This window comes from Plecotus auritus, assembly GCF_963455305.1.
Source record: "Plecotus auritus genome assembly, chromosome: 8".
NCBI classification, from domain to species: domain Eukaryota; kingdom Metazoa; phylum Chordata; class Mammalia; order Chiroptera; family Vespertilionidae; genus Plecotus; species Plecotus auritus.
Window position 1 is genome coordinate 98,599,283 of NC_137782.1, and position 21,129 is coordinate 98,620,411.

General features: G+C 62.2%; 3 protein-coding genes across 21 annotated transcripts; 1 reads left to right on the plus strand and 2 right to left on the minus strand.

Moving 5' to 3' along the window:
- TCEA2 (transcription elongation factor A2) lies at positions 1-7,140 on the plus strand. 3 transcript variants are annotated; one of them, XM_080683205.1, is made up of 10 exons: positions 1-240; positions 2,666-2,728; positions 3,045-3,150; positions 4,235-4,325; positions 5,115-5,245; positions 5,357-5,413; positions 5,798-5,952; positions 6,032-6,178; positions 6,675-6,746; positions 6,941-7,140. In XM_080683205.1, the coding sequence occupies exons 1-10, from the start codon at positions 169-171 to the stop codon at positions 6,947-6,949; spliced, it is 903 nt and encodes a 300-aa protein (XP_080539331.1). In that variant the 5' UTR covers positions 1-168; the 3' UTR covers positions 6,950-7,140. The 3 variants fall into 3 exon arrangements, with proteins under 3 accessions (XP_080539331.1, XP_080539329.1, XP_080539330.1); XM_080683203.1 differs by lacking the exon at positions 1-240 and adding an exon at positions 1,054-2,016; XM_080683204.1 differs by lacking the exon at positions 1-240 and adding an exon at positions 1,794-2,016 and having other exon boundaries at positions 6,035-6,178.
- A 690-nt stretch (positions 7,141-7,830) lies between these two features.
- Positions 7,831-13,411, minus strand: RGS19 (regulator of G protein signaling 19). Of its 17 annotated transcripts, none has more exons than XM_080685929.1 (6): positions 13,305-13,384; positions 12,776-13,105; positions 10,178-10,274; positions 9,914-10,032; positions 8,848-8,922; positions 7,831-8,763 (listed from the first exon to the last, which is right to left on the minus strand). In XM_080685929.1, exons 3-6 carry the CDS (start codon positions 10,205-10,207, stop codon positions 8,340-8,342), a joined length of 648 nt encoding a protein of 215 aa, XP_080542055.1. In that variant the 5' UTR covers positions 10,208-10,274; positions 12,776-13,105; positions 13,305-13,384; the 3' UTR covers positions 7,831-8,339. The 17 variants fall into 17 exon arrangements, with proteins under 17 accessions (XP_080542055.1, XP_080542054.1, XP_080542053.1 ...); XM_080685928.1 differs by having other exon boundaries at positions 7,832-8,766; positions 12,776-12,896; positions 13,305-13,410; XM_080685927.1 differs by having other exon boundaries at positions 7,832-8,766; positions 13,305-13,410.
- A 3,750-nt stretch (positions 13,412-17,161) lies between these two features.
- On the minus strand, positions 17,162-18,121 carry LKAAEAR1 (LKAAEAR motif containing 1; the record flags this gene model as incomplete). The annotated part of the gene is made up of 3 exons (XM_080684120.1): positions 17,668-18,121; positions 17,299-17,421; positions 17,162-17,221 (listed from the first exon to the last, which is right to left on the minus strand). The coding sequence occupies exons 1-3, from the start codon at positions 18,106-18,108 to the stop codon at positions 17,162-17,164; spliced, it is 624 nt and encodes a 207-aa protein (XP_080540246.1). The 5' UTR covers positions 18,109-18,121.
- Positions 18,122-21,129: the final 3,008 nt, after the last annotated feature.

Below are 21,129 nucleotides of genomic sequence, written 5' to 3' on the forward strand. Positions count from 1 at the left end.
GCAGCGCGGCGGGCGCGGGGGCCAAGGGTTTGAACAGAGGGTCTCCCTCCCGCGGCAAGGCTGCGTCGTCGGCGGCGGGTGCGGGAGGCGGTGACGGCCGGGGCTTGGCGTCTGTGCCGAGAGGCTGAGGCGGGTGCGGCGGGCGCTGGGGGCGCTGCCCCTGAGGCAATGATGGGCAAAGAGGAGGAGATTACGCGCATCGCCCGGAGGCTGGACAAGATGGTGACCAAGAAGAGCGCGGTGAGGGGCGCGGGCCGCCAGGACCCCGGGACCCCCGCCCCGCCGAGCCCGCCGAGCCCCCCGAGCCCCCGTCAGGGCCCGGGAGACTACCCGAGGGGCAGGACGAGACCCCGCCGGTGGCCGAGCCGAGACCCTTGCCCCGGGCCAGCCCTGCCCATCACCCCCGCACCCAGGGTTAGGCCGCGATCAGGCCTGGACCATGTCCGGCAGCCACCGCTCTGGACTCAGACCCCAACGGCAGGCTGAGATCCCCGCAGGCCTGGGACCCGCCCCTTGCAAGTCCCTAACTCCAGACCCCGCGGGGCGGCCCGCGATGCCCTTCCTCGGCCCCGCCCCTCCGGGCCTTGCGACGCGCCAGCCTAGCCGGGGCAACCTCACCGCATCCCTCGCTCCCGCACCCACTCCGGCCTGCAAGAGATTGTAGTGCGAGATCGGCCTCTTATCCCCTGCAATCCCTGCGGGGCCTGGGACCCTCATGGTCACCTTTCAGGAGCCGGCCACAGGCCTTTCCCTGTCCCCGCCTCACAAGAACCAGGTTTCCTTAATAAATGCTTTCCCTTCTTTAGCCAGGACTCGGCCAGCAGCAACTGGGGAGTGGGTGGGCAGTAGAAACCTCCAAGAAAGCGCCCTCCGAGGTCCGGGAGCCTGGCGAGGGTGCCTGGGCCTCTTGTTCTGCCGCCAAGAGCCTTTGCAGAGAGGGGCCTGGCAGATGGGGTTCCAACAGCTCGGAGGCCTCGGCATCCTGCATGCCCTTCCACTGAAGTATCCTTGTGGGCGGAGAGGGTCCTGGCCGGCCCCCTGGGAGGCTCAGCAAACACGACTCACTCTCTGCTCACCAGAGCTCCTGGGTCCTCAGCCAGTGGAGGTCCTGGGCTCGCATCCCTGCATCTTCCCAGCTGGGTGTTTGCACTGACGGTTTGGGCTGAGTGTGGATCCCTGGTTGACCCGGTTGCTGGGAAAGGGGCTGGCTCCCACTCATTCGTTTACCCTGCTAGCAGTGTTGTGCCCCCTCCCCCTTGTGTGCAAACCCCTGGGAGGTAGTGGGCACCGAGCAGGGGTGTGGGAATAGTATGTAGCCTTTTCCAGAGATGACCAGAGAAAGAAGCTACTTCCCCTGAAGGAGACAAAACGACCAATAAACACCCCCAGCGGGGGATAGCGATGGGTCCTGAAACCCGTGTAGGGCAGGATGGGGCCAGGCAGGACTTGGGGAGGGGTATGCAGGTAGGAGCAATGCTCACCCCAAGCCCCAGGGAACAGTGAGGGAAGCAGCTGTGGCTGGTGAACACTGCCTGTGGAAGTGGTGGGGCTGGGTGCTGTGGAATGGGGGTGAGAGCTGGCAGAGGCTCTTGGGTTCCAGTGCCCACGAAGCCCCTGGGGGAGTTGGGGCCCTGCTTGGGATATCAGGAATCGAGTTTGTCTCTCTGGTCTGGAGCCCCAGAAAGCTGGCATTCTGAAGCCTGAGGTTCCGTCAGGGGAAGATGATCAGTGAGTGGCACTGTGCCCTTGGCTCTGGCGACATAGTCCCCTCGGAGGAGATCACCCAGGGCTGTAGCCTGAGCAGAGATGCCACCCAGATTGGTGGTGGGGGTGGGCCACGCCCTCCCATGACCTGGGACATCTGAGGCTCTAACAAGCTTGGGTGGCCGGGTGGGGTCCTCTCTGCCCCTTTACGCCAGGGGAGAGACACACATGAAAACCTCGCCGCATGAAAAATCGAAGCATCTGTGGAAGGAAGAAAAGCAGGGAGAAGGATGGGGTGCCGTCGCTGAGAAGGTGTCATGTGAACAGCTGTGGAAGGAGGGAGGGCACACCCTTTGGACACCCTGGGAGCCACGTCCCTGTAGTGGGAGCAGCAGCTCGGCTCACTGGAGGGGCCTGAGGGGCTGTGCCTTATTGTGTGAGGGCTTTGAGAAAACAGATGTGGGGTGGGGGTGAGGCAGAGAAAGACCAGGGGTCTAAGAGTCCAGGTGAGAGGGGTGGCTGGCCAGGGCTTGAGAGAGTCCTGCAGAGACTGATGGGGGTGGGGTGGGGTGGGGGACTGTGAACACTGGGGTGGGTGTGGTGAAGGTGTCCTGGGTCCTGGGTCAGCCCCTCTCAGCGGGTGAGTGGGCCACTTTAGAAAGAGGCACCTGGGCAAGGGACATGGGACTGCATAGGACAGTGGGCACCCCTGGGCCACCCCTTCACCTGGCTGAGGCCCCCCAAGGCATTTCCCTTCGTCCTGGTTTGGTCAGTGGCCGATGCTGGGTGAGAAGTCACACGACCTGTAATGCTGGGTGAGTGCATGGCCACTTATTCCCACCTCCCCGGGCATCTGACCAGGTGATCTCCAATCGTCACTGCCCTGTCCCCCCTCGTGTGTCAGAGGTAGGCTTGTGCACTGCGACCTCAGAGTCCTCATGAGGCACCCCACCCTTTCTAGGAGGGAGCCGTGGACCTGCTGCGGGAGCTGAAGGCCATGCCGGTCACGCTGCACCTGCTTCAGGTAGGGCCCTCGTGCCCCTGCTCAGGACAGCTCCAGGACAGCTCCTGGGCCCTCGCAGGGCTCCCTGGCCCCCGTCAGCACAAAAACCTTCCCGAGTAGACCGTCCCTGCCTTGTTCTGTTGTTCTGAGATGGGGAGGGACAGGGTTGCCCACCTGCCCTCACACTGAGCTTCCCAAGTCCCGGGGGGGGGGGGGGTGGCGGGCGGGGCAGTAGCCCTCGGAAAGTGTCCCTTTCCCTTAGCCCCGCCCTGGGGGAGCCTCCGAGGGTCTGTGAGGAGGCTTGGCGGCTGCCCCAGCCCACACGCTTGCCTTGCAGTCCACCCGGGTCGGCATGTCCGTCAACGCCCTGCGGAAGCAGAGCTCGGATGAGGAGGTCATCTCACTGGCTAAGTCGCTCATCAAGTCCTGGAAGAAGCTCCTGGGTGCGAGTCAGCAGCACGGGCTGTGCTGGGGCAACGCTGTCCCTGAGTCAGAGCCACCTGGGAAGGGGGCTGAGGGCCGGTGGGAGGGTCAGGCTGCTATGTAGAGCCAGGAGAGAGGAGAGTGGGGGGTGAGTGCAGTTCTCGCAGGAGGACAGGGAACCACCCAGCCAGGGGCGAAGGGAGGGGGAGGAGGGAGAAGGGGCCGAGGGTGAGGAAAAGGAGGGAAGAGGAGGGAGGTGGCAGAGAGGAAGGGGGGCATTGCCCCTCAGAGGGGTTGGGCAGCCTCCTGGGGACTGCGGAGCCGCTGGCGTTGCAGAGGTGCCCGCCTCAGGGCCCTGAGCCCCTCCTGCCTCTGCGCTGCCCCAGCCTGCAGAGTGCAGACCTGTGTCCTGGGCCTCCCTCTGGCCCGCGTGGCCTGGTGGCGGATGGGAGCCTCATCCCATGTGAAGGTCCCAGGGAGACCAGGAGCCTAGCAGGGGTGTGTTCAGGGGAGGGGCCTCACTGGTGCCTGAGGTCCAGCTGGGGAGTGGCCTGTCCTGCCTCGCCTTTGTCCAAGTTCAAATGCTTTACCTGCGGAGACTGTCTGTGAGAGGGGTGGCTGGCCAGGGCTTGAGAGAGTCCTGCAGAGACTGATGGGGGTGGGGTGGGGTGGGGGACTGTGAACACTGGGGTGGGTGTGGTGAAGGTTTCCTGGGTCCTGGGTCAGTGCACGGCTCCCTCCTAGAAAGGGTGGGGTGCCTCATGAGGACTCTGAGGTCGCAGGAATCACTGTGGGTGGATGGTAGTCTCCTCCAGCAGGACAGGCAGTTGGGGGGACCCCAGAAAGGCCCACAGGCAGCCTGCTAGAGGGGGGATATGTATGAGAAAGGTGGGGCCATCTTTCTGAGGCTGGGCAGGAGAGGGCCCCAGTTGTTGTTAGCAGGAAGGCTCAGCACTAGGGCCTGGGGGGGTGGGGGAGGGAACGGCTGGCAAGCGGCCTGAGGCTGTGCCTTCGTAATGATCTGCTTCCCTCCCTGGCCTGGCCCTGCCCTTCAGTCTACCTTCCCCTAGCCAGCCACACCCCCTCCTTTCTGGGTACTTGCAGATGCTTCAGATGCCAAAGCCAGGGACCGGAGGAGGGGCGGGCCTCTGCCCACATCATCCTCCAAGGAGGGCTCCGAGGTCAAGGATTCCAGGTAGTGCGCATGGGAGGCGGTGCACACATCCTGCTGCCAGGGGCCTACCTGCTCAGCATGAAGGTGCTGCCTTCTGCCCTGGGCAGCTGAGGGCACATGAACATGGGCCCTGCTAGCCTCTTGGAGGGACTCTCCCAGCAGCCAGGCCTGGCCGGCTTGTTGGGGTGCCTCCCTTTCAAAGCTCCTCTAGACACTGTCCTCAGCCTCCACCATCGCGGGGAGAGGCTGGGTCTGGGCTGAAAAGGGCGCTGCGACCCTGAGCGGGCTGCAGGCCGTCCTTGGTCTGGTTCTCAGGTTGCACACCCTTGAACTTGCATCACTCACTGCGGCCTCTCCCTCCCTGTGGGGTCACAGCATGAGACTGGCATGAGACTGTGAGGGAGGGCTGGAGGATGCAGCCTGGATGGCAGGCAGCCTGGCTGGGGCTCCTAGCCCTGTGAGGGCAGCCATGCTGGTGGGCACCTGGCCTTGGACGACTCCCGGTCTCACCTGCCTCTCCTCATTCTGGCACATGGTGTTGGGTGTTGTGGCCCCATGATCTGGGCTTCCCTGGGTGTGATGCTGTCCCCCTAGTGCCCTGTCAGGGGTGCCCTACCCAGCAGGCCTCACTACCTCTGGACAGTGGGGCAGACCCCAGGGCATGCTGTGCTGGACTGCAGATGCATGGGGTCACTGGCTGCTCTCAGGGTGGAGCTGAAGGGATTTAGGGGAGACTGGCTGTGACGTTGGCTTTTCTGGTGACCAGTGTCTCATGAGTTCACGTGGTCCAAGGGTCCTGTCTCTCTCCAGCTGCAAGAGGCTGGAGCTGCCTAGGGTGCTGCCGGCCCCGAGGATGACCACATTTCCCCCGGTGCCAGTCACCTGCGACGCTGTGCGGAACAAGTGCCGGGAGATGCTGACGGCCGCCCTGCAGATGGACCGTGAGTGTCCACTGGACAGCTTGGTCCCCAACCCACTGCTGCCACCTGGTGCTGGGCGTCTGAGGGGGTGGGTGGAGCCAGCAGGCGGCTGGAGAGAGCTGCTTCCTGCAGGTGACCACACAGCCATCAGTGCAGACTGCGAGAGCCTGTCGGCCCAGATCGAAGAATATATCCTTTGTGCAGGGGCTTAAGGCTGGGGTTCCAGTGGTGTCACCAGGCCAACCAGGCCCAGCTCCCCCTGGTGGCCACTGTCCTGGCTGTTGGGTGATGAGGTAGGCTCATCCCTGAGCCTGCTGAGGACTGATTTTGCCTGCTGGTGTGACCTGGGCCTTGAGCCTGCAGCTGGGACCCAGCCAGGACTGGGTCCAGGTGGGCCACCCAGCAGCCCCTCAGCTCACCACCTGACTTGGGGGCAGACTGACCCAGAGTGCTGGGCTCCTCTTCCCAGCCCAGCCCCCACCCTGGTGGCCCCCCTGGAAGGCCCTCCCTGGCCCAGTGGGGTGGGTGGAGGTCAGCAACCTCAGCCTACAGTGGGTCCTTAAATGCCCGCACGCATCTTCCGGGACGTGGGGAACACGGACATGAAGTACAAGAACCGTGTGCGGAGCCGCATTGCTAACCTCAAGGACGCCAAGAACCCTGACCTGCGACGGAACGTGCTGTGTGGCACCATCACGCCCCAGCAGATCGCGGTGATGACGTCAGAGGTGCTCCCCTGCCCTACTCTGTGGAGGGGTGGCGCTGCCCTGCAGAGCTGGCTGCACAGCTAAGCATCCCCTCCCCCAGGAGATGGCCAGTGATGAGCTGAAGGAGATCCGCAAGGCCATGACCAAGGAGGCTATCCGAGAGCACCAGATGGCCCGCACCGGGGGCACCCAGACAGACCTGTTCACCTGCAGCAAGTGCAGGAAGAAGAACTGCACCTACACGCAGGTGTGCGGCCACCCCCTCAGGGCCCCAGTGCCCTCAGAGCCGGCCCTGTGGGTGGGGTCCACACCCTCATACCTGACCCCGTGGTGTGAATGGTGCCAGGGTTGGGACCCAAGCCAGGGAGTGATGGTCACCTTTGGGGCCTCCCCCCTTTCCCCCAGTAAGCAATGTCTTGGGGGGTGGGTCCTGCTTGCTGTGGACACTAAAGTTGGGGAACCTGGCCCAGCCCAGCCTGGAGGGGCCCGAGGACTGTTGCTACTGGTGGGAGGGGGTGGGCTGTGCGGCCTGGTGGTGGCTGCAGAACCACACCCAGGCCCTCGGAGGCCATGCTGCTATGGACCCTGGGAGGTGGCTGGAAGGCTGGGTCACTGGGGGAGCCGTGGCATGTCACCCACAGGGACCCTGGGGCTGTGAGGCCAGCATGGGTGGCCTTCCAGGTTGTGACTCTAGGGAAGACCTGCTGCACGGGGCTGGGGGTCCTCACCACGTCCTCCCACAGGTGCAGACCCGCAGCTCTGATGAGCCGATGACCACGTTTGTTGTCTGCAATGAGTGTGGGAACCGCTGGAAGGTATGTGGGTGAGCCCGGGCCCCCTTCCTCTGGGGTGGGTGTCTAGCCCGTGTGGTGTCGGCACGGTGTGAACTGGGTGACAGCCTTGCTCAGCCAGCCTCCTGGGAGCTCTGGTGAGGGAGGTGGAGACCCTGCCTGCCTCTGCCTCCTGCCCTCAGGGTCACCGATGCTGAGTGTCCCCCCATTCCTTGCAGTTCTGCTGAGCCCTCGTGCAGATGTGCCTGCAGCGGCGGCCAGCACTGGCCGTCCCCTCCTCGCCTCCTGTGGACACAGCCTCTCTGGAGCCCTGCCTGTGCCTTCCTGGCTGTCCCCAGAAGGCAGACAACCGCCCCCCCCCCCCCAACATCTGCAGTGCACCTTTCTCCAAACTATTAAATGTTTCTTTTTGCCACCACACTGCCCTTGGATTTTGGTTCTGGTGGGCTACACAGAGCTTGGGCTGTGAGTTGGGTTCCCCACTGCCGCTGGGGACAACCCTCCTTCCTGGGGTCAGGGAACATGGGTGTGGCACTGGGGGAGTAGCTGGAGGGACTGGGTGGAGGGGGCCTTGGGCACACAGAGGACCTGGTCTCCTCCCCAGGCACTGCTGCTCAGGGCCCAGGGCAAGCCTGGGTCCCTCAGCCTCTGCCAGTGGGCGGCCCTTCCGACAGCCAGTCCTCACCCTGCTCTGCTCTGGGAGGCATGGGGAGGTGTGGGGGGGGCTGGACCCCCAACTAGCTCAGCGCCTTGGACCACATGCAGCATCGAACCCCTTTGTGTCCCAGAAACTCAGGGACGAGTGGCCAGCACATCCTGAGACAGTGGAATTAACAGTGTCTGGCACTGGGGACACTCAGGGAGGGTTCACCCCATGGGTACTGCCCCTGCAGGCCAGTCTCTGGGGGTGACCTTTGAGGTGTTCCAGGACCCTGCCCACGCGAGGCTTGGGCAGTACTTGCCATTGCATTGCCAGTCCTGGCGAGGTGCTATGGACACCACACCTGCTGGGGTCTGGCACCTCCGCTGTGCAGGCCCTTATTGAAGGGGTGGGGTAGACAGAGCTCCTGCTCTCCCGCCCGGGTCTGGATATGGAAAGGAGGAGACTTGCTTTAAAAGTATCTTCAATAACAAGATATCCTATGTTGGGGGGAGGTGGAATGGAGATAAATATGAAAACTTTTTTTTCCTTATAAAATACAGTGAGGACACGTTTCCAGATTCCAAGTTAATGAACATAGAAGAGAGAAATGGGGTCCTGCCACCTGGAGCCTAGTGCGGAGGTTCCGGGTCTGATTCCGGGGAGCAGACAGCTCCAGCTGGAAGGCCTGGCCAAGTCCCACACTGGACAGTGCAGAGGCCTCTCCCATCACAGCCACTTCTCCAGGCCCCGGGCCTCTTGAGGCTGGTGGATCCGAGATGCCTCCTGGAGGGTCCGCCCCTCCCCAGGCAGGAGCCCCTGGCCGGCCAGCACCCCTGCCTGTTAGCAGGACCTCAGGGCACTAGCCCCTTGGGCAGGGAGAGCTCCTGGCCTGCCCTCAGGGTGCTGGGCCTGGTGTGCCGGCACTGGCTGCCACATGGGGAAGGTGACCTGAGTCTTTGCCCACGGTGGGCGGCCTAGGCCTCATGGGAGGACTGGGGGTCCCCCTGGAGCAGCAGGGCACGGTAGGCAGGGGAGCTGAGGAAGCGGGGGTAGGAGTCCCGGTGCATGAGCGTGTAAATCTGCAGCTGTGCGTCGTCGAACGTGTGTGCGGATGGCTCCTGCATCTTCTTGTTGATGCCTTCCCGGACGCGGGAGTCCAGGCTCACCTCCTTGGGGGACAGGATGGACACGTAATCCTCATAGATGAGCCGCGCCTTCTCGTCCACCACATGCTGGTTGGCCTCGGCCTTGAGCTCCTCACAGGCCAGCCAGAAGAGCATGTTCTCCTCGCTGTACTCCGTGCGCAGGAACGCCCGGAACGCGCTGCGGCCCGCAGGGCTGTGCATCAGCTTGTCGAAGGACTGTGCCCAGCTCTGCACCTCCTCAGGGCTTGGCGTGCTGCTGGGGCACCCGCCGCCACGTCAAGCACATGCCGCTCCCCCAGACTCCCCCGCCCTCAGATGCTCATGGCCCCAGACTCACCAGGCTTCGCAGCTGGGGAGGGGCTGCAGCTTGCTCTCCCCGGAAGCCCGCCATGCTGGTCGCCGCCCTTCACTCCTGATGGCAGACACGCGGGCCCATGCGTGAACACGGACACTCAGCATGTGTGGACATGAGGCCTGGGGCTCTCAGCACCTGTGAGCCCACCGCAGGTGGCAGCCCTAGGATCTGCTCCTTCTCCCCCGCCCCCGGGCCACGGCTGCTCCAGCTGCATTTGACCCAGGACCTCCACTGTCTTCTTGCCTTTGGGCCTTCACGGGCTCCTGGTATCCCTCCGCCTGACCTCACCCACTTTCTCCCCAAGGCCCCACTGATGGAGTGGGGAAGCTCCTGGCCCAAGGGGTGACTCCTGATTCTCCCGAGGAGCCTGTCTTTCCCCTCTGGCTCCCAAACCCATGCCTGGCTATAGACACCTCACACCAAAGCGTCCGCACGGAACTCCGCACCTGCGGTGTCTGCCTGACCCTAAACCCGTCCTTGGCCTCCAAAGCCAAACTTGCAGTGAGTCCTAACTCTTCATATTCTCCCACCCCCAGCCCACCCTCAACCATCCTGGGTCTGGGCTCCAGCCTCACTTGCTCACAGGTCAGCCCGCCCCTTTTGGTTCCCCACAGTGCTGTCCACTCAACAATTTAGGGCTGGAGGCCTGAGTAGGGGCAGGCCTCTGAAAGGCACACAGCTTCCCCAGATGCCGACCAAGCCCCGGGGACGACCTGGAGGCCCAGGCCCACTCCAGCAGCTGCTCTGGAGGTTTGTCCCCATCATCTCCAGGCCAGGTCTCTGCTCAGCCCCCTCCACCCGACAGTCTGTGGGTCCGCAGGGCCAGGCTATAAGTGGCGTCAGTAAGCGTGTGTTGAATAAAAGACAGAGGGGCGCACACACACAGGGCACTGGCTACCAGCCACCAGAACCCAACAGCCCCTGGATACGTGTTGTGAGTGGCAGAGGTGTCCTGTCTGCGGGTGATGCCTCAGAAGCCACATGAGGGTCAGGGAGTGGGGTCTTGGGCCCAGGTCTGCTCAGCCCACCCCTCCCCACCCCCACGTACCAGGAGCAGCTGCAACAGCAACACCAGCACAAGCAGCAGGGGTTGCGGCTGGGGGGAGCCGGGGCCCCCGCATGACTGGACATGGAGGGAGGCTGGTCTGCCTCCTCTGGCCCTGTGTGCTGGGGGAGATGGGCTGCCTCAGTCACAGATCGCCACGCTCCCAAGGGCAAAACTGTTCCAGGCTCCCTGGTGCTGGAGGGTCCCTCAATTCCTTGTTGCCCCCCCAGTCCCTGAGGGGGCAAGGCAGGGGTGGAGGAGGTGCACCTGCTTCTCGGCCTCATGCACGGTGGGCATGGGTGGGTGGAGGTCGTCGCTCGGGCTCCGTGGTGCTGGCTCGGGACCCTGACCACAACCTGGGGGTCTGAGGAGAGGCCAAGGTTCTCAGAGAACCTGAGACCCCAGTCCTGAGGTTCCCGGGAGGGGTCTTGGGAGTTGCCGCCCTCCTTCCTGGAGCCCCAGCAGGGCCTGATCCTCTGCCTGCAACCTCGCCCAAGCCTACTTCAGGGCTGTGAAGAGCTCCACAGGAGGTTCTGGGACACCCCCATCTACTCGGTCCCTGGGAAGCCGGAAGCCTGGGTTCCTCTTTCTTGGTTTCTGGCTCCTGGCCCCTCCCAAGGGGACTGGGGGCCCCAAGGGTCTGGGGCTGTCAGGTCAGTGCACAGGGATGGTGGTTAGACATGCAGAACCCCTATCCCAGCTCCCTCCATCCTGGGTTTTCTGTGGAGGTTGTGTATGGGGGGTGGGGGTGAGTAGGGTTGCTTCCCACCAGGAATCCAGATCTGCCCACAGCAATGCCCTGTTCACTGGGACTCAGCAAGGGGTGCCGACCATGCCTGCAGCATGAAGGGTCTGAGTGGGAAAGGGAGCGGGACTTCCTGAGGGCACGGAGAGTGGGGCTCATGGTGAGGAGAGCCATGAGCTTTCTGCTGTGGACCCACCGCTCCTCTGTCCTCAACGACGTGGCCCTTGGTAGCCCCGAACCCCAGCTGGCCACTTATTGCCCAGGTTTCCTGGACTCCCTCCCCCTCCCGGCTGGGCAAACTGCTGCCTTGCCACAGAGCGGGCACAGGTGGGGGGAGGGGAGCAGGGGTTACAGCGGGAGGGGAGGGGGTATCCTGCTCCCTAGTTGGAACTGCAGGGTACCCAGGGGAGGCAAGGGGTGTGTCCTCAGTGTCTCTGCAGCACTTTCTGTGTAGGGAGTGCGGGGGTGGGGGTGGGGGGAGCTGAAGGCTCGAGCCAGGTAGCCCTCATGTGTCTCCAGGGAAGCGACTGTGGATCACCAAGTACTGCACCTTGAAAGCGACAGCACAGGGCAGCCAATCAGCACCCTGGAGGCAGTTTTGAATGTCTCCCCACCACGGCCCCTGCCAGTGCTCACCTTAGCCCAGGTGAGGGCCCACAGGGCCTGCGGAGCCCCTGTCCATCTGCCTTGCAAACCTTCCTGAGCCCCCACCACCTGTCTCAGCCGCAGGAGGCTCAAAACTTGGTTTCATGTGATTTTCTCATCACTCAGCTGAGGGATCTTTTAATCCTTTGTGGTCCATGTTGGCCTAGGCTAGTGGTCGGCAAACTCATTAGTCAACAGAGCCAAATATCAAGAGTACAATGATTGAAATTTCTTTTGAGAGCCAAATTTTTTAAACTTAAACTTCTTCTAATGCCACTTCTTTAAAATAGACTCGCCCAGGCCGTGGTATTTTGTGGAAGAGCTACACTCAAGGGGCCAAAGAGCCGCATGTGGCTCGCGAGCCACAGTTTGCCGACCACTGGCCTAGGCCATGGTCAGGAGGGACGGTGGATGCTCTAGGGACAGGCCCTGGCAGTCCCCAAGTCAGCAGCTATGGAGCAGGCTCCATTGTGGCCCTGGCCAGGTCTGGGCCAGGACCCTATGTGAGGTGCGCAGGTGACAGCACACGAGTCATGCATGCTCAGGGCACCCCTGTCTTCAGGGCCTGGCACAGAGACCCTGCCCTGACCCATAACTGGGAGCAAGGCACAGGGTCCCCTGGGGCCTTAGCCCCTTACAACCCTGAGGTCATGGTAGGGTAGAGGGTAGGATTCAAACTTGGTCCTAGGGGCTCCCAGCAAGCAGATGGGGAAGCAGCAGCCCACAGCCTTTCCCTCAGCGGTCAAGTTTCTAGGGAAAGGAAGGGGTGTGGCAACCTCTGAGGCCCGGTAGTTGTACCCCAGGCTGCTGTGACTTCCCCAGGCAGAGCTGCTCTCCTCCTCTGCACCCCCACCAGTTAGTGGGGGCGGGGCCTCAGTCCTGTCCCCCAGCACATAGTACCTGCGCTGGCTGCCATCTCCTACTCAGCTCTGAATTGGAGAGGCCCTTCTGAGGGTGCAGGGCCCAGGGGCTGGAGTCCAAATTTGGGGCCGAAGGGGGACAAGTTCCTGCTGTCCAGGTTGGAGGCCCTGGACCTGACTCCCTTTTCAGGCTGGCTGTGGCACCTGCTGGGGTTCCCGCCCCTCACCCTGGCATTTGGAGGAGGGCTCCTTCCCCTTCCCCAACCCCTTGAAGCAATCCCCCCCCCCCCATTCTGGGATGAAAGAGGCTGGACAGGCAGCCAGTGTACCCTCTAGGTAGACTTGCCATCACCTTCAGGCTCCATTCCCTCCGGATCCTATTCAGTACCTTTCCTATCTGCTGCCCCCCCGCCCCCAACACCTTTGGCTGGTGGGGGAGCCCCAGATTGGCTCCTCCAAGGCCAATTAATCCGGTGACCCTCGCCCCAGCCCCCTTTCCAGTGGCGGCGGGGACTCACTTCTCGGGAGGGTCTGGCCTGGAAAAGCCTGTCTCCTTTTGCAGGGACCTGAGGCCCCCACCCTACCTCCAGGAAGTCGCCATGGCGCCCCACTCACCAGTGACCCAAAGGCGAGGTGGGAGCAGGAGGGGCCAGGTTCGGTCTGGGCCTCCCCTGGCTGCCGAAGGGGCGTGCGCCGCAGCAGCGGGGGCGAATCGGTGGAGGAGGTTCCCGCGGTTCTGGAACAAGGCCGGCCCGGCCCTATCGGTTGGGGTGGGGGGCAGTGCCTCCTCTGCGACTCGCAGGTCTGAGGAGCTGCCAGATCTGACGGAGCGGGGCCGACAGGGTGTCCCGCCTCCGCCCCTCCCCACCAGCTGACGGGGGCAGGAGACACGGAAACCTGGGTTTTCCGGCCCCCCCTTGAGCAATCACTTCCCCAGGCTCTGAGCTGCAGAAAAGGGGAACCCAGTTGTAGCACTCCCTCCCCCACGCGCGTGGGGGTGGACTCCAGTCCCTCCGCGGCCCAGGGTCCACGTGGACCCCGCCGCGGGAGTCCTTGGGGTGCGGAACCCGGAGCCTGCTCCCGCCCGCACAGCCCCGGCCGCAGGAGCAGGGCCATGGTCCCGGCGCCACCGGCGCTCACTCACCGCCAGGCTTTCAGCCGCTCGCCGGCCGGCTCCGAGGTCCGAGGTCCCGCGGATCGCCGCGGCCGGGCGCGGGGTGCTGTGCGCAGGCGCCTGACCGCACTTCCCCAAAGCGCGGGGCCGGGACTTCCTCGCTGGGGTAGGCGCCCGCGGGCCCCGCCCCGCGCCTGCAGCTCCGCGCCCCTCCCTCCTCCTCCCCATCACCCCGCCAGGGTTGGCTCGGCCCTCGGTCCCCACCGTCCATCGCTAGGGCTGCGGCTGAAGGTGAGGTGCTGCCAATGGGGCCTCTGGCCCCTGAGCGGCCTGGGCTCGCTCTGCAGCAGCCGGGGGTGTGGTCGTGCCTGGCTCTGCTCAGCCGGGCCACCCTGGCTTTGCCATGCACGTGGGTGCCCTAAGACGCTGTTCCAAAGTGGAGCCAGAGAGCCCTGGGCTAAGGCCGAGCCAGGACCGCCCGTTACTCTGCCCGCCTCTCCCAGGCGGGCCCCACCAGTAAATGAGGGTAGGAGCCCCTATCTCCGTGTTGTAGGGGGTTACCAAGGAAGGGCAGGGGCCCTGGGTTGCGGTGCGGGGGTGGGGAGGTTGCGGTGCGGGGGAGGGATATGGGTTCTTGCATCTGGAGTCATCAAATGTCCCTATCCGTGGGGCCTTGGGCTGAGTCCCGTGGGCAAACTACCGCCCGCGGGCCGGATTCGGCCCGGCTGTTCTATCCGGCCCGTGAGCCGAAAGAGCGGAGAGTTCTCTTGCTCTCCCCTCCGCTCCTTTACTTTGAATTTATATTAGTTCACACAAACACTCCATCCATGCTTTTGTTCCAGCCCTCCGGTCCAGTTTAAGAACCCATTGTGGCCCTCGAGTCAAAAAGTTTGCCCACCCCTGGAAGCCACGTCCGCCCGGCAGCTGGTATTCTGAGCTGGTACAGCCGGTAGTTCAGTTCCTATATTAGCCAGGTTTTGGAGCGTCGCGGTGGCCCTGTCCATGCTCCAGGTCTGCAGTGGGTGTGACCCCTGGTCTCAGCGGGTCCCCTGCAGGCGGCAGCCTGCACAGCTCCTGATGCTGGGCTCTGCTCACAAAACGACTTCCGGTTGCACAGGTCGTCCTGTGGACAGGCTTCCAGAACTCGGAGGTGTGAAGGGAAGTGGAGACTTTACACACACTCTTCTAGTGGGGCCTCGCAGGGTGTGAAACAGACCAGCCCTGGAGCAGACTGCCTGTCCTGGGTGAGAGATGAAGAGGCAGGTGAGGGGGCAGAGGGATGACAGGGCCCTAGAGCCTGGAGTGCCTCATGATGCTGTGGGCCCAGGGAGCTTGGCTGCCATGTTGACAGGCTGGCTAGGACAGGGGCAGAGGCCGAGGGCCTGTCCAGACCGGAGGTCCCACGAAGACAGGCCAGTACTGGCCAAGGCCACTCCGCCAGGCTGATCCCTTGGTGCAGCAGCTCCACCCTCCTGAGAAATGTGTGGCAGCTGGCTATGGCTGCGGGTGTGCAAATCTCTTTGCCCCTTTGAGCCACTCCCCGTGTCCTCTGGCCACTTGGGCCTGCTCTCCATGACCTTGCCTCGGCCTTTCTGGGTGTCCTGCACCTCCTCTGGGGAGTCTGTCTCTGTAGAGGGTCCCCATGTTCCACGGAGGAGCCCAGGCAGGCTGGGGAGAAACTCACTCAAGAAAATGGTGGAGCCGAAACCGGTTTGGCTCAGTGGATAGAGCGTCAGCCTGCGGACTGAAGGGTCCTGGGTTCGATTCCGGTCAAGGGCATGTACCTTGGTTGCGGGCACATCCCCAGTGGGAGGTGTGCAGGAGGCAGCTGATCGATGTTTCTCTCTCATCGATGTTTCTAGCTTTCTATCCCTCTCCCTTCCTCTCTGTAAAATATCAATAAAATATATTAAAAAAAAAAAAAAAAAGAAAATGGTAGAGGAGATGCCCTTGCCGGTTTGTCACAGTGGATAGAGTATCTGACAGCAGGTTCAATTCTGGCCAAGGGCACATGCACGGGTTGTGGCTCGATCCCCAGTGTGGGCATGCAGGAGGCAGCCCATCAATGTTTCTCTCTCATCATTGATGTTTCCTATCTCTTTCTCCCTCTCCTTTCCTTTCTGAAATCAATAAAAATATATTTTTAAAAAAGATAATGGTGGAAGTGGAATTCGAACCCAGGACCCTCTGTCCAGAGCATAAGTTTGCTGCCCTGGGAACCACCTGATCCCTCACATCCCCCACATACATTGAGTATTAGTCCACATGCTTGCTCATAGCAGCCACTGCCTCCAGGCCCAGCCACCTTTCTGTGCCGCTTTCCTTGGCCTCCTTTGCAGACCTAGGGTCCCCTCCTTGGCATGGGGGTCAAAGGGTGCCCTGTGTGCCAGCTTGACACGTGGTGTACAGCCGTCTGAGAGGCTACTCTGTTGCTGGCCTTCTTAGGGCTTGGCATGTCTGTGTTGTCCTTCTGTCCTTGGTGCCTGCCTAAGGCAGTGCCCTCCCTGGTGGAGTAATGCTGTGTGGAGGGCATGGCACCCAGCAAAGCTCCTGAGGCCTCCGTTTTAGAGATGAAGAAATGGAGGCCCAGAGAAGTGATGAAATGAAATGTGCTTTTACAAACACATGGACTCATCCTAGGCCCTCAGCACATTCTCAGGAGACAGAACGCTGGGGTCCCGATTGCAGGGAGCTGGGCCAGCAGAGCCAGGGCTGGCTGCCGTCCAGTGCATGTCAGGGTGTGAGTGGCCACCACTCCTGGACAGAATGCCTCCCTGTTCGTCTCTCCTTCCTCCTTCCCTCTTCCTTCCTGAACACCTCCCTCCCACCAGCACTGACAGAACTCTCCACCTTCCCGGAGCTTCCAGACTCCAGCTCCATACACAGTCCTGGGTATAATCCAGGCCAAAGGCAGCAAGAGCCCAGAGAGGGCAAAGGGTCATTGCGGGGGAAGGGCTTGCTGAGGGCACAGAGGGCCCAGGTCACCTGCAGTGGTCCCCATCCTGAGCTGGGCTAGGGAGGGATAGTGACCACTGAGCAAGCTTCCTTGCCAGACCCCAGCTCTGACCTAGGGGGAGTAAAGAATGCACCCCTCCAGGATCTTTGCTGCAGCCTATTGGGGGTGGGGAGGGCCCCTAGGGATGGAGCTATGGAGTCCCTGAAGCCCCCACTGCAGTCTGGGGGTGGCGAGGGGGGTGAAGGGGGTGGAGGGTGGCTGAGGGAAGTCCTGGGCTCTGCAAACAGCAAGAGTATTCTCCAAGGTCTGTCCAGAAACTTGGAGGCTCTTCAGAATCTAGAAGATTTGCAGGATGTGGGTTTATCCAAATGGACAGGGGCAGTGTCCTTCCGTGTGTGTGTGTGGGGGGGGGGGTGCGCTGGTCAGGGAGATGGACGGGGCAGAGGCGGCCATTCAGGATGGAAAGGAAAGCCAGAGGGCACAGGGGCTAGTCCCCCTCCCTCCCCACCTCTGGTTTTCCCAAGGACCGCCCAGCCCGCTGCGCTCTGCTCCGAAGGTAGCCCTGGGGAGTGCAGTCACTTGCTCTCTGAACCCCTGTGGGGTGACCTGCAGCCTGGGGTGCATCCGGCTGCCGGTTGCCGGTTCTCCCGAGGCTGCCTTTTCTCTCCCATGTAGCTATGACTGTTGCTGAGCCAGGATCTTGTCCCCTCTCCTGACGGGTGGACAGCTCTGGGTTTGTCAGGTTAAGGGTGTCCCTGTCCCCTGTCGACCTGACACCCACTCACTTGCATCTTCCTGCTTTGTTGGAGATGCCCCACTCTGTGAACCCCTTTCCTCCCGAGGCCTGGAGGGGGAGCATAAAGACCAGCAGGCCTTGGAGAACGAGAACTTTATGCGTGAGGTGGGGTGTGGTAGCCACTGCACCAGGCCATCAGCGCAGGAAGTTCCTGCCGTCCACTTTCTCCTCCAGGATGGTCTCCACGCGCCTCCGCTGCGGGAGAGGGGCTGGGGCCAGGTGTGCAGGGCGGTGGGCGGCCCCCCTCCGTCCCTTCCCGGGCTGGCAGGCACCTCTTGGCGGTCCAGAGGGTCCGGGATCCGCGTGGGCTTCAGCTGAGGCGGCAGGAACAGCTCCAGCCGGATGGCGGCGCGCGCGGACTTCTGTCGCTGGATGAGAAGCGAGATCTCCTCCGCCTGTGGGTCGGGGCGCCGCGTGGGGGGTTTCTGAGCCCAAGAGAGTCTGCCCTGCCCAACTCTCTCCCGCAGGGCACCGCGCGGGCCGCCCCGGCCCCACCGCCACCCTTCGCTCCCGCAGGGAGCCCTCGCCATCCCCACCCGTTTGAGCCGTCTCCACCCCTTTCCTCAGGGCCTGGTGGTCTCCCCCGCAGGCTGTCCCCACTTCTCGCATGCCCGCCCTGGCCTCTGGCCCCCTCGCCTGACCCGCATGTAGGTGTAGCGCAACCGCAAGGCGCGGACCCGACCGCGGGCCTCGGCCGCCTTGAGGACGCCGAGCAGCCGGTCCTGGCGCGCCGTCGACAGCTCCAGTGACTGCGTCCACGCCCGCGGGTCGGGCATCCGGTATCCCAACTCCGCTGACTCGCGCGGGAAGATGGAGGCAGCCGCACCCACGTCTTCAAGCAAGTCCCCGAAGAGCAGGTGGCGGCGGCACTGCTTGGGGCTCATGGCCTCCAGCCCCTCCAGTGACAGAGCCCAGCCTGGCTTGGGGGGCTCCCTTGCGGGTGCCCCCTTGGCGCACTTCTCACGGGACTCTGCGCTCTGCGCACCCTTCCCGGCTTTCTCCCGCAGGTCCCTGCTCCCGGCCTCCTTTGCGGCCGGGGGTGGCATCCTAGGTCTTGCTAAGGGAGGAAGACGTCCCGTCATTGGTGCCGGCACGTTGTCCATAGGGCATCTGCCACCCCCCTCTAGACCCCGAAGCTCGCCTTAAGTCCCGCTCCTCCAGCCTCTGCCCCTGGGTCAAGCCTAGCAGTATCCCCTCAGTCTATCAGTCCTGCTAGAACTTTCTGTTTCTCTGGGAGTTTCAGGAAATTCCACTCCTGCCCACGGGCTGTTTCTCTGTCCACTGAGAAAATGCTGAGACCCTTGAATTGCCCTCAGGCCCCACCCAAGGCTGGAGATCAGGTGCGACCCTCTCGGAGGCCTGGCAGACCCTCCCTGCGACTCTGGGGCCCTCGCTGGGCTCCAGTCCCCGAGGGCTGGAACCCCGGGGGAGGCTCAGAGCCAAATGGACACTGGCTTGCTTCTGGGGAGACCCATCTTCCTGGTCTGTCCCCCGTTGGTCTAAACGGGAGGCTGGGATAGACGGGGAGGGCTCACCAGGGTCGATCGGTCTCCCCTCCAGGGCTCCTCCCTTCCCAGGGTCCATCCCATAGCGTCCCAGGCCCCAGACCTCGGGCCAGGTCCTGCCCCCCTCCCCTTTCCGACACTCCGTACATTTTGGCTTCTGGAGTCTGAGCCTCCAACAAAGCCGGTACTCACTGGGGCCTGTGACGCGCGGTTGCCCGGCAACGGGGAGCCCCGCCCCTCCCCAAGCCCGGCCACAGCAAGTGGCTCCTAGCATGGGCGGCGTGGGCAAAACCCTGGTCCAGGTGAGCGGACCACATAGCCACCTGATACCCGCAGTCGCCCCAGCCTGTCGAAGTGGTGATGGCAACTTTTCTGGTCCCTATGAGCTGTCTTTCCTTCTGGGGCCCCAAGTACACTGTGGGGGCCTGTGCACTCCGCTTCCTGGTTGGGGTGGTCTTTGGTGGCTAGTTTTGAGGGCAAGTTGCGCAGCTAGAGACCTTGGCGCTGAGCCCTTTCCCTCCACATGGCCCACCCCCCACAGCCGCTGGAGTTCACAGACTGGAAATGGGGCAACACCAACGACCATTCACTCCTCCCAGGGCAAGGTTGGGGTCCCAGGGTTCCCACAAGATCAGACCTGGGTTTTGCTGAACCCTAAACCTCTGGCTCCTGGATTTCTGTAATCTATTTGTGTTTGTTAATTTCATACTTTTCTATAACCAATTCACATCTCAGTTGATTCTGTAATTTGTTCATGCACTCATCAGTTTATTCTGGAATTCATTAATTCATATGCTCACCCCACAGTTTATGTTGGGCCCAAATTAGTGCTTTAAGTCATAATTTGTTCAAGTATCGGTGGCTTCCACAGTGCCTATGCCACTCTCGCCTTCACTCGTGGATGTGTCCTGAGGGCTGTGGGCGCTGGGCCCGTGATGGGGCCTTCTTGGGAATTCAGGACCTGAGCCGCGGAGCAGGGGACCATCCTGGCTGTGGAGTGGGGTCTCAGCTGAAGTCCGGCCCTCTCCACAGGAGGCTGTTGACTGTCCCCCATTGTTGCAAGCTTGCTCTGGCCTCCTGGGTGAGGGTGAACTAGGAGTCTCTGCCCCTAGATTCCGAGCGTGGACCCCACCCCCAGGCTCCACAAAAGGACTGTCCACCCCCGCCCCCCGTCTTTCCATAGAGGTTCCCTGAATGCAGGAGGGACTAGGGTTGCCTGCTGAGACCGTGGTGAGCCTAGCCAGGGGCAGCTGTAGGAGGTGAGCCTCTTGGGTTCTGAGGTCAGCAGGACCAAGCTTCCCCTGGGGAGGATGGTGCCCATGTGTGTACCCCAGGTGTCTAAGGTCCTTACCTTCTATCTGCCTGTTCTCTCATGTCTAACCGTGTGCCTCACATGCACATTGGTATGGGTTTACATGTGTGTGGCCCAGGTGTTTGTGCATCCCTGCGATTGTCTGTGCCCATGTGTGTGTGTTTCCCATGTGCCTGTTTGCAGACGTGTGAGCCTGTACGTTGTGCCCAAGTCCACATGTGCCCCTGAGTCGGCTGCTGCAAAGATGCAGAGACAGGTCCTGGGGGACAGCTTGGGATGCTGAGTCCTGAGGCATCTGCTCACTCTGTCCTCTCCTGATTCCCCAGGTATCCTAGCGACGCTGCACCAGTCATCTAGCAACCACGTCCCCACCTTGGAGACGGAGGCTCAGACAGGGTCTGGGATGCGTGGGCAGAGCCTGTGCAAGAAGACTGACCCCATGACTGGGTGGGGCTGACAACTCAGCTGAGGGGTTCCCGACATGGCATGTGACCCCAGTGTTAGGAAGGAACTTCCCAGTGGGGGCTGTCAGCTGTGTGGTTGCTGAGGGCAGGCCATGAGAGAATGATACTCAGATGTTACTCTGGAGCCCAACTGTGGCGCAGACCTCCTTAGGGTATCTCAAAGTGACAGAACGACCTGGGTTCAAACCCTGTCTCTGCCACTTTGACAGGTGGCCTCACACCTCTGAGTCCTAATGCTCTCGCTGCACAAAGGTGATGCTGATAGCAATGGCCAGGTGCGATGCCGATGGATGAGTTCATGTTTGTGCTGGCTTGGAGCCTGGAGGCATGTGGGGCACTCAGTAGGTACACAGGGCTCACAGCAGAGTCCAGGTATCCTGCTTGTTGACAACAAGACTGATACACTCGAGCCAAAACCGGTTTGGCTCAGTGGATAGAGCGTCGGCCTGTGGACTGAAAGGTCCCAGGTTCGATTCCGGTCAAGGGCACGTAACTTGGTTGCGGGCACATCCCCAGTAGGGGGTGTGCAAGAGGCAGCTGATAGATGTTTCTCTCTCATCGATGTTTCTAACTCTCTATCCCTCTTCCTTCCTCTCTGTAAAAAATCAATAAAATATATATATTTTTTTTTAAAAAAAAGACTGATACACTCGAGGCTGGCCAAGTAGGGCACCCTGGCCACCTGCTGGCCCGCTGTGGCTCAGCTCCCTTGGGAGCCTCAAACAGGCGGTCTGAGCCCATCCAAGGCTGTATCTGCATGTGAGACATGGCCCCATATCTATGTCCCAGTCGTGTGTTTTGTATGCACTTTCTCGTGTCTCT

Excerpts from the sequence above, each read along its gene's own strand:
- RGS19 (XM_080685920.1), bottom strand. The coding sequence starts at position 10,194 with ATGAGGCCGAGAAGCAGGTGCACCTCCTCCACCCCTGCCTTGCCCCCT. Across the intron at positions 8,923-9,913 it reads TGCTGTTGCAGCTGCTCCTG|GAGTGAAGGGCGGCGACCAG; the intron begins GTACGTGGGGGT and ends GTCTGCCATCAG. Across the intron at positions 8,767-8,847 it reads CTCCCCAGCTGCGAAGCCTG|CAGCACGCCAAGCCCTGAGG; the intron begins GTGAGTCTGGGG and ends CGGGTGCCCCAG.
- TCEA2 (XM_080683203.1), top strand. The coding sequence starts at position 1,933 with ATGAAAACCTCGCCGCATGAAAAATCGAAGCATCTGTGGAAGGAAGAA. Across the intron at positions 2,729-3,044 it reads TCACGCTGCACCTGCTTCAG|TCCACCCGGGTCGGCATGTC; the intron begins GTAGGGCCCTCG and ends CTTGCCTTGCAG. Across the intron at positions 3,151-4,234 it reads GTCCTGGAAGAAGCTCCTGG|ATGCTTCAGATGCCAAAGCC; the intron begins GTGCGAGTCAGC and ends GGGTACTTGCAG.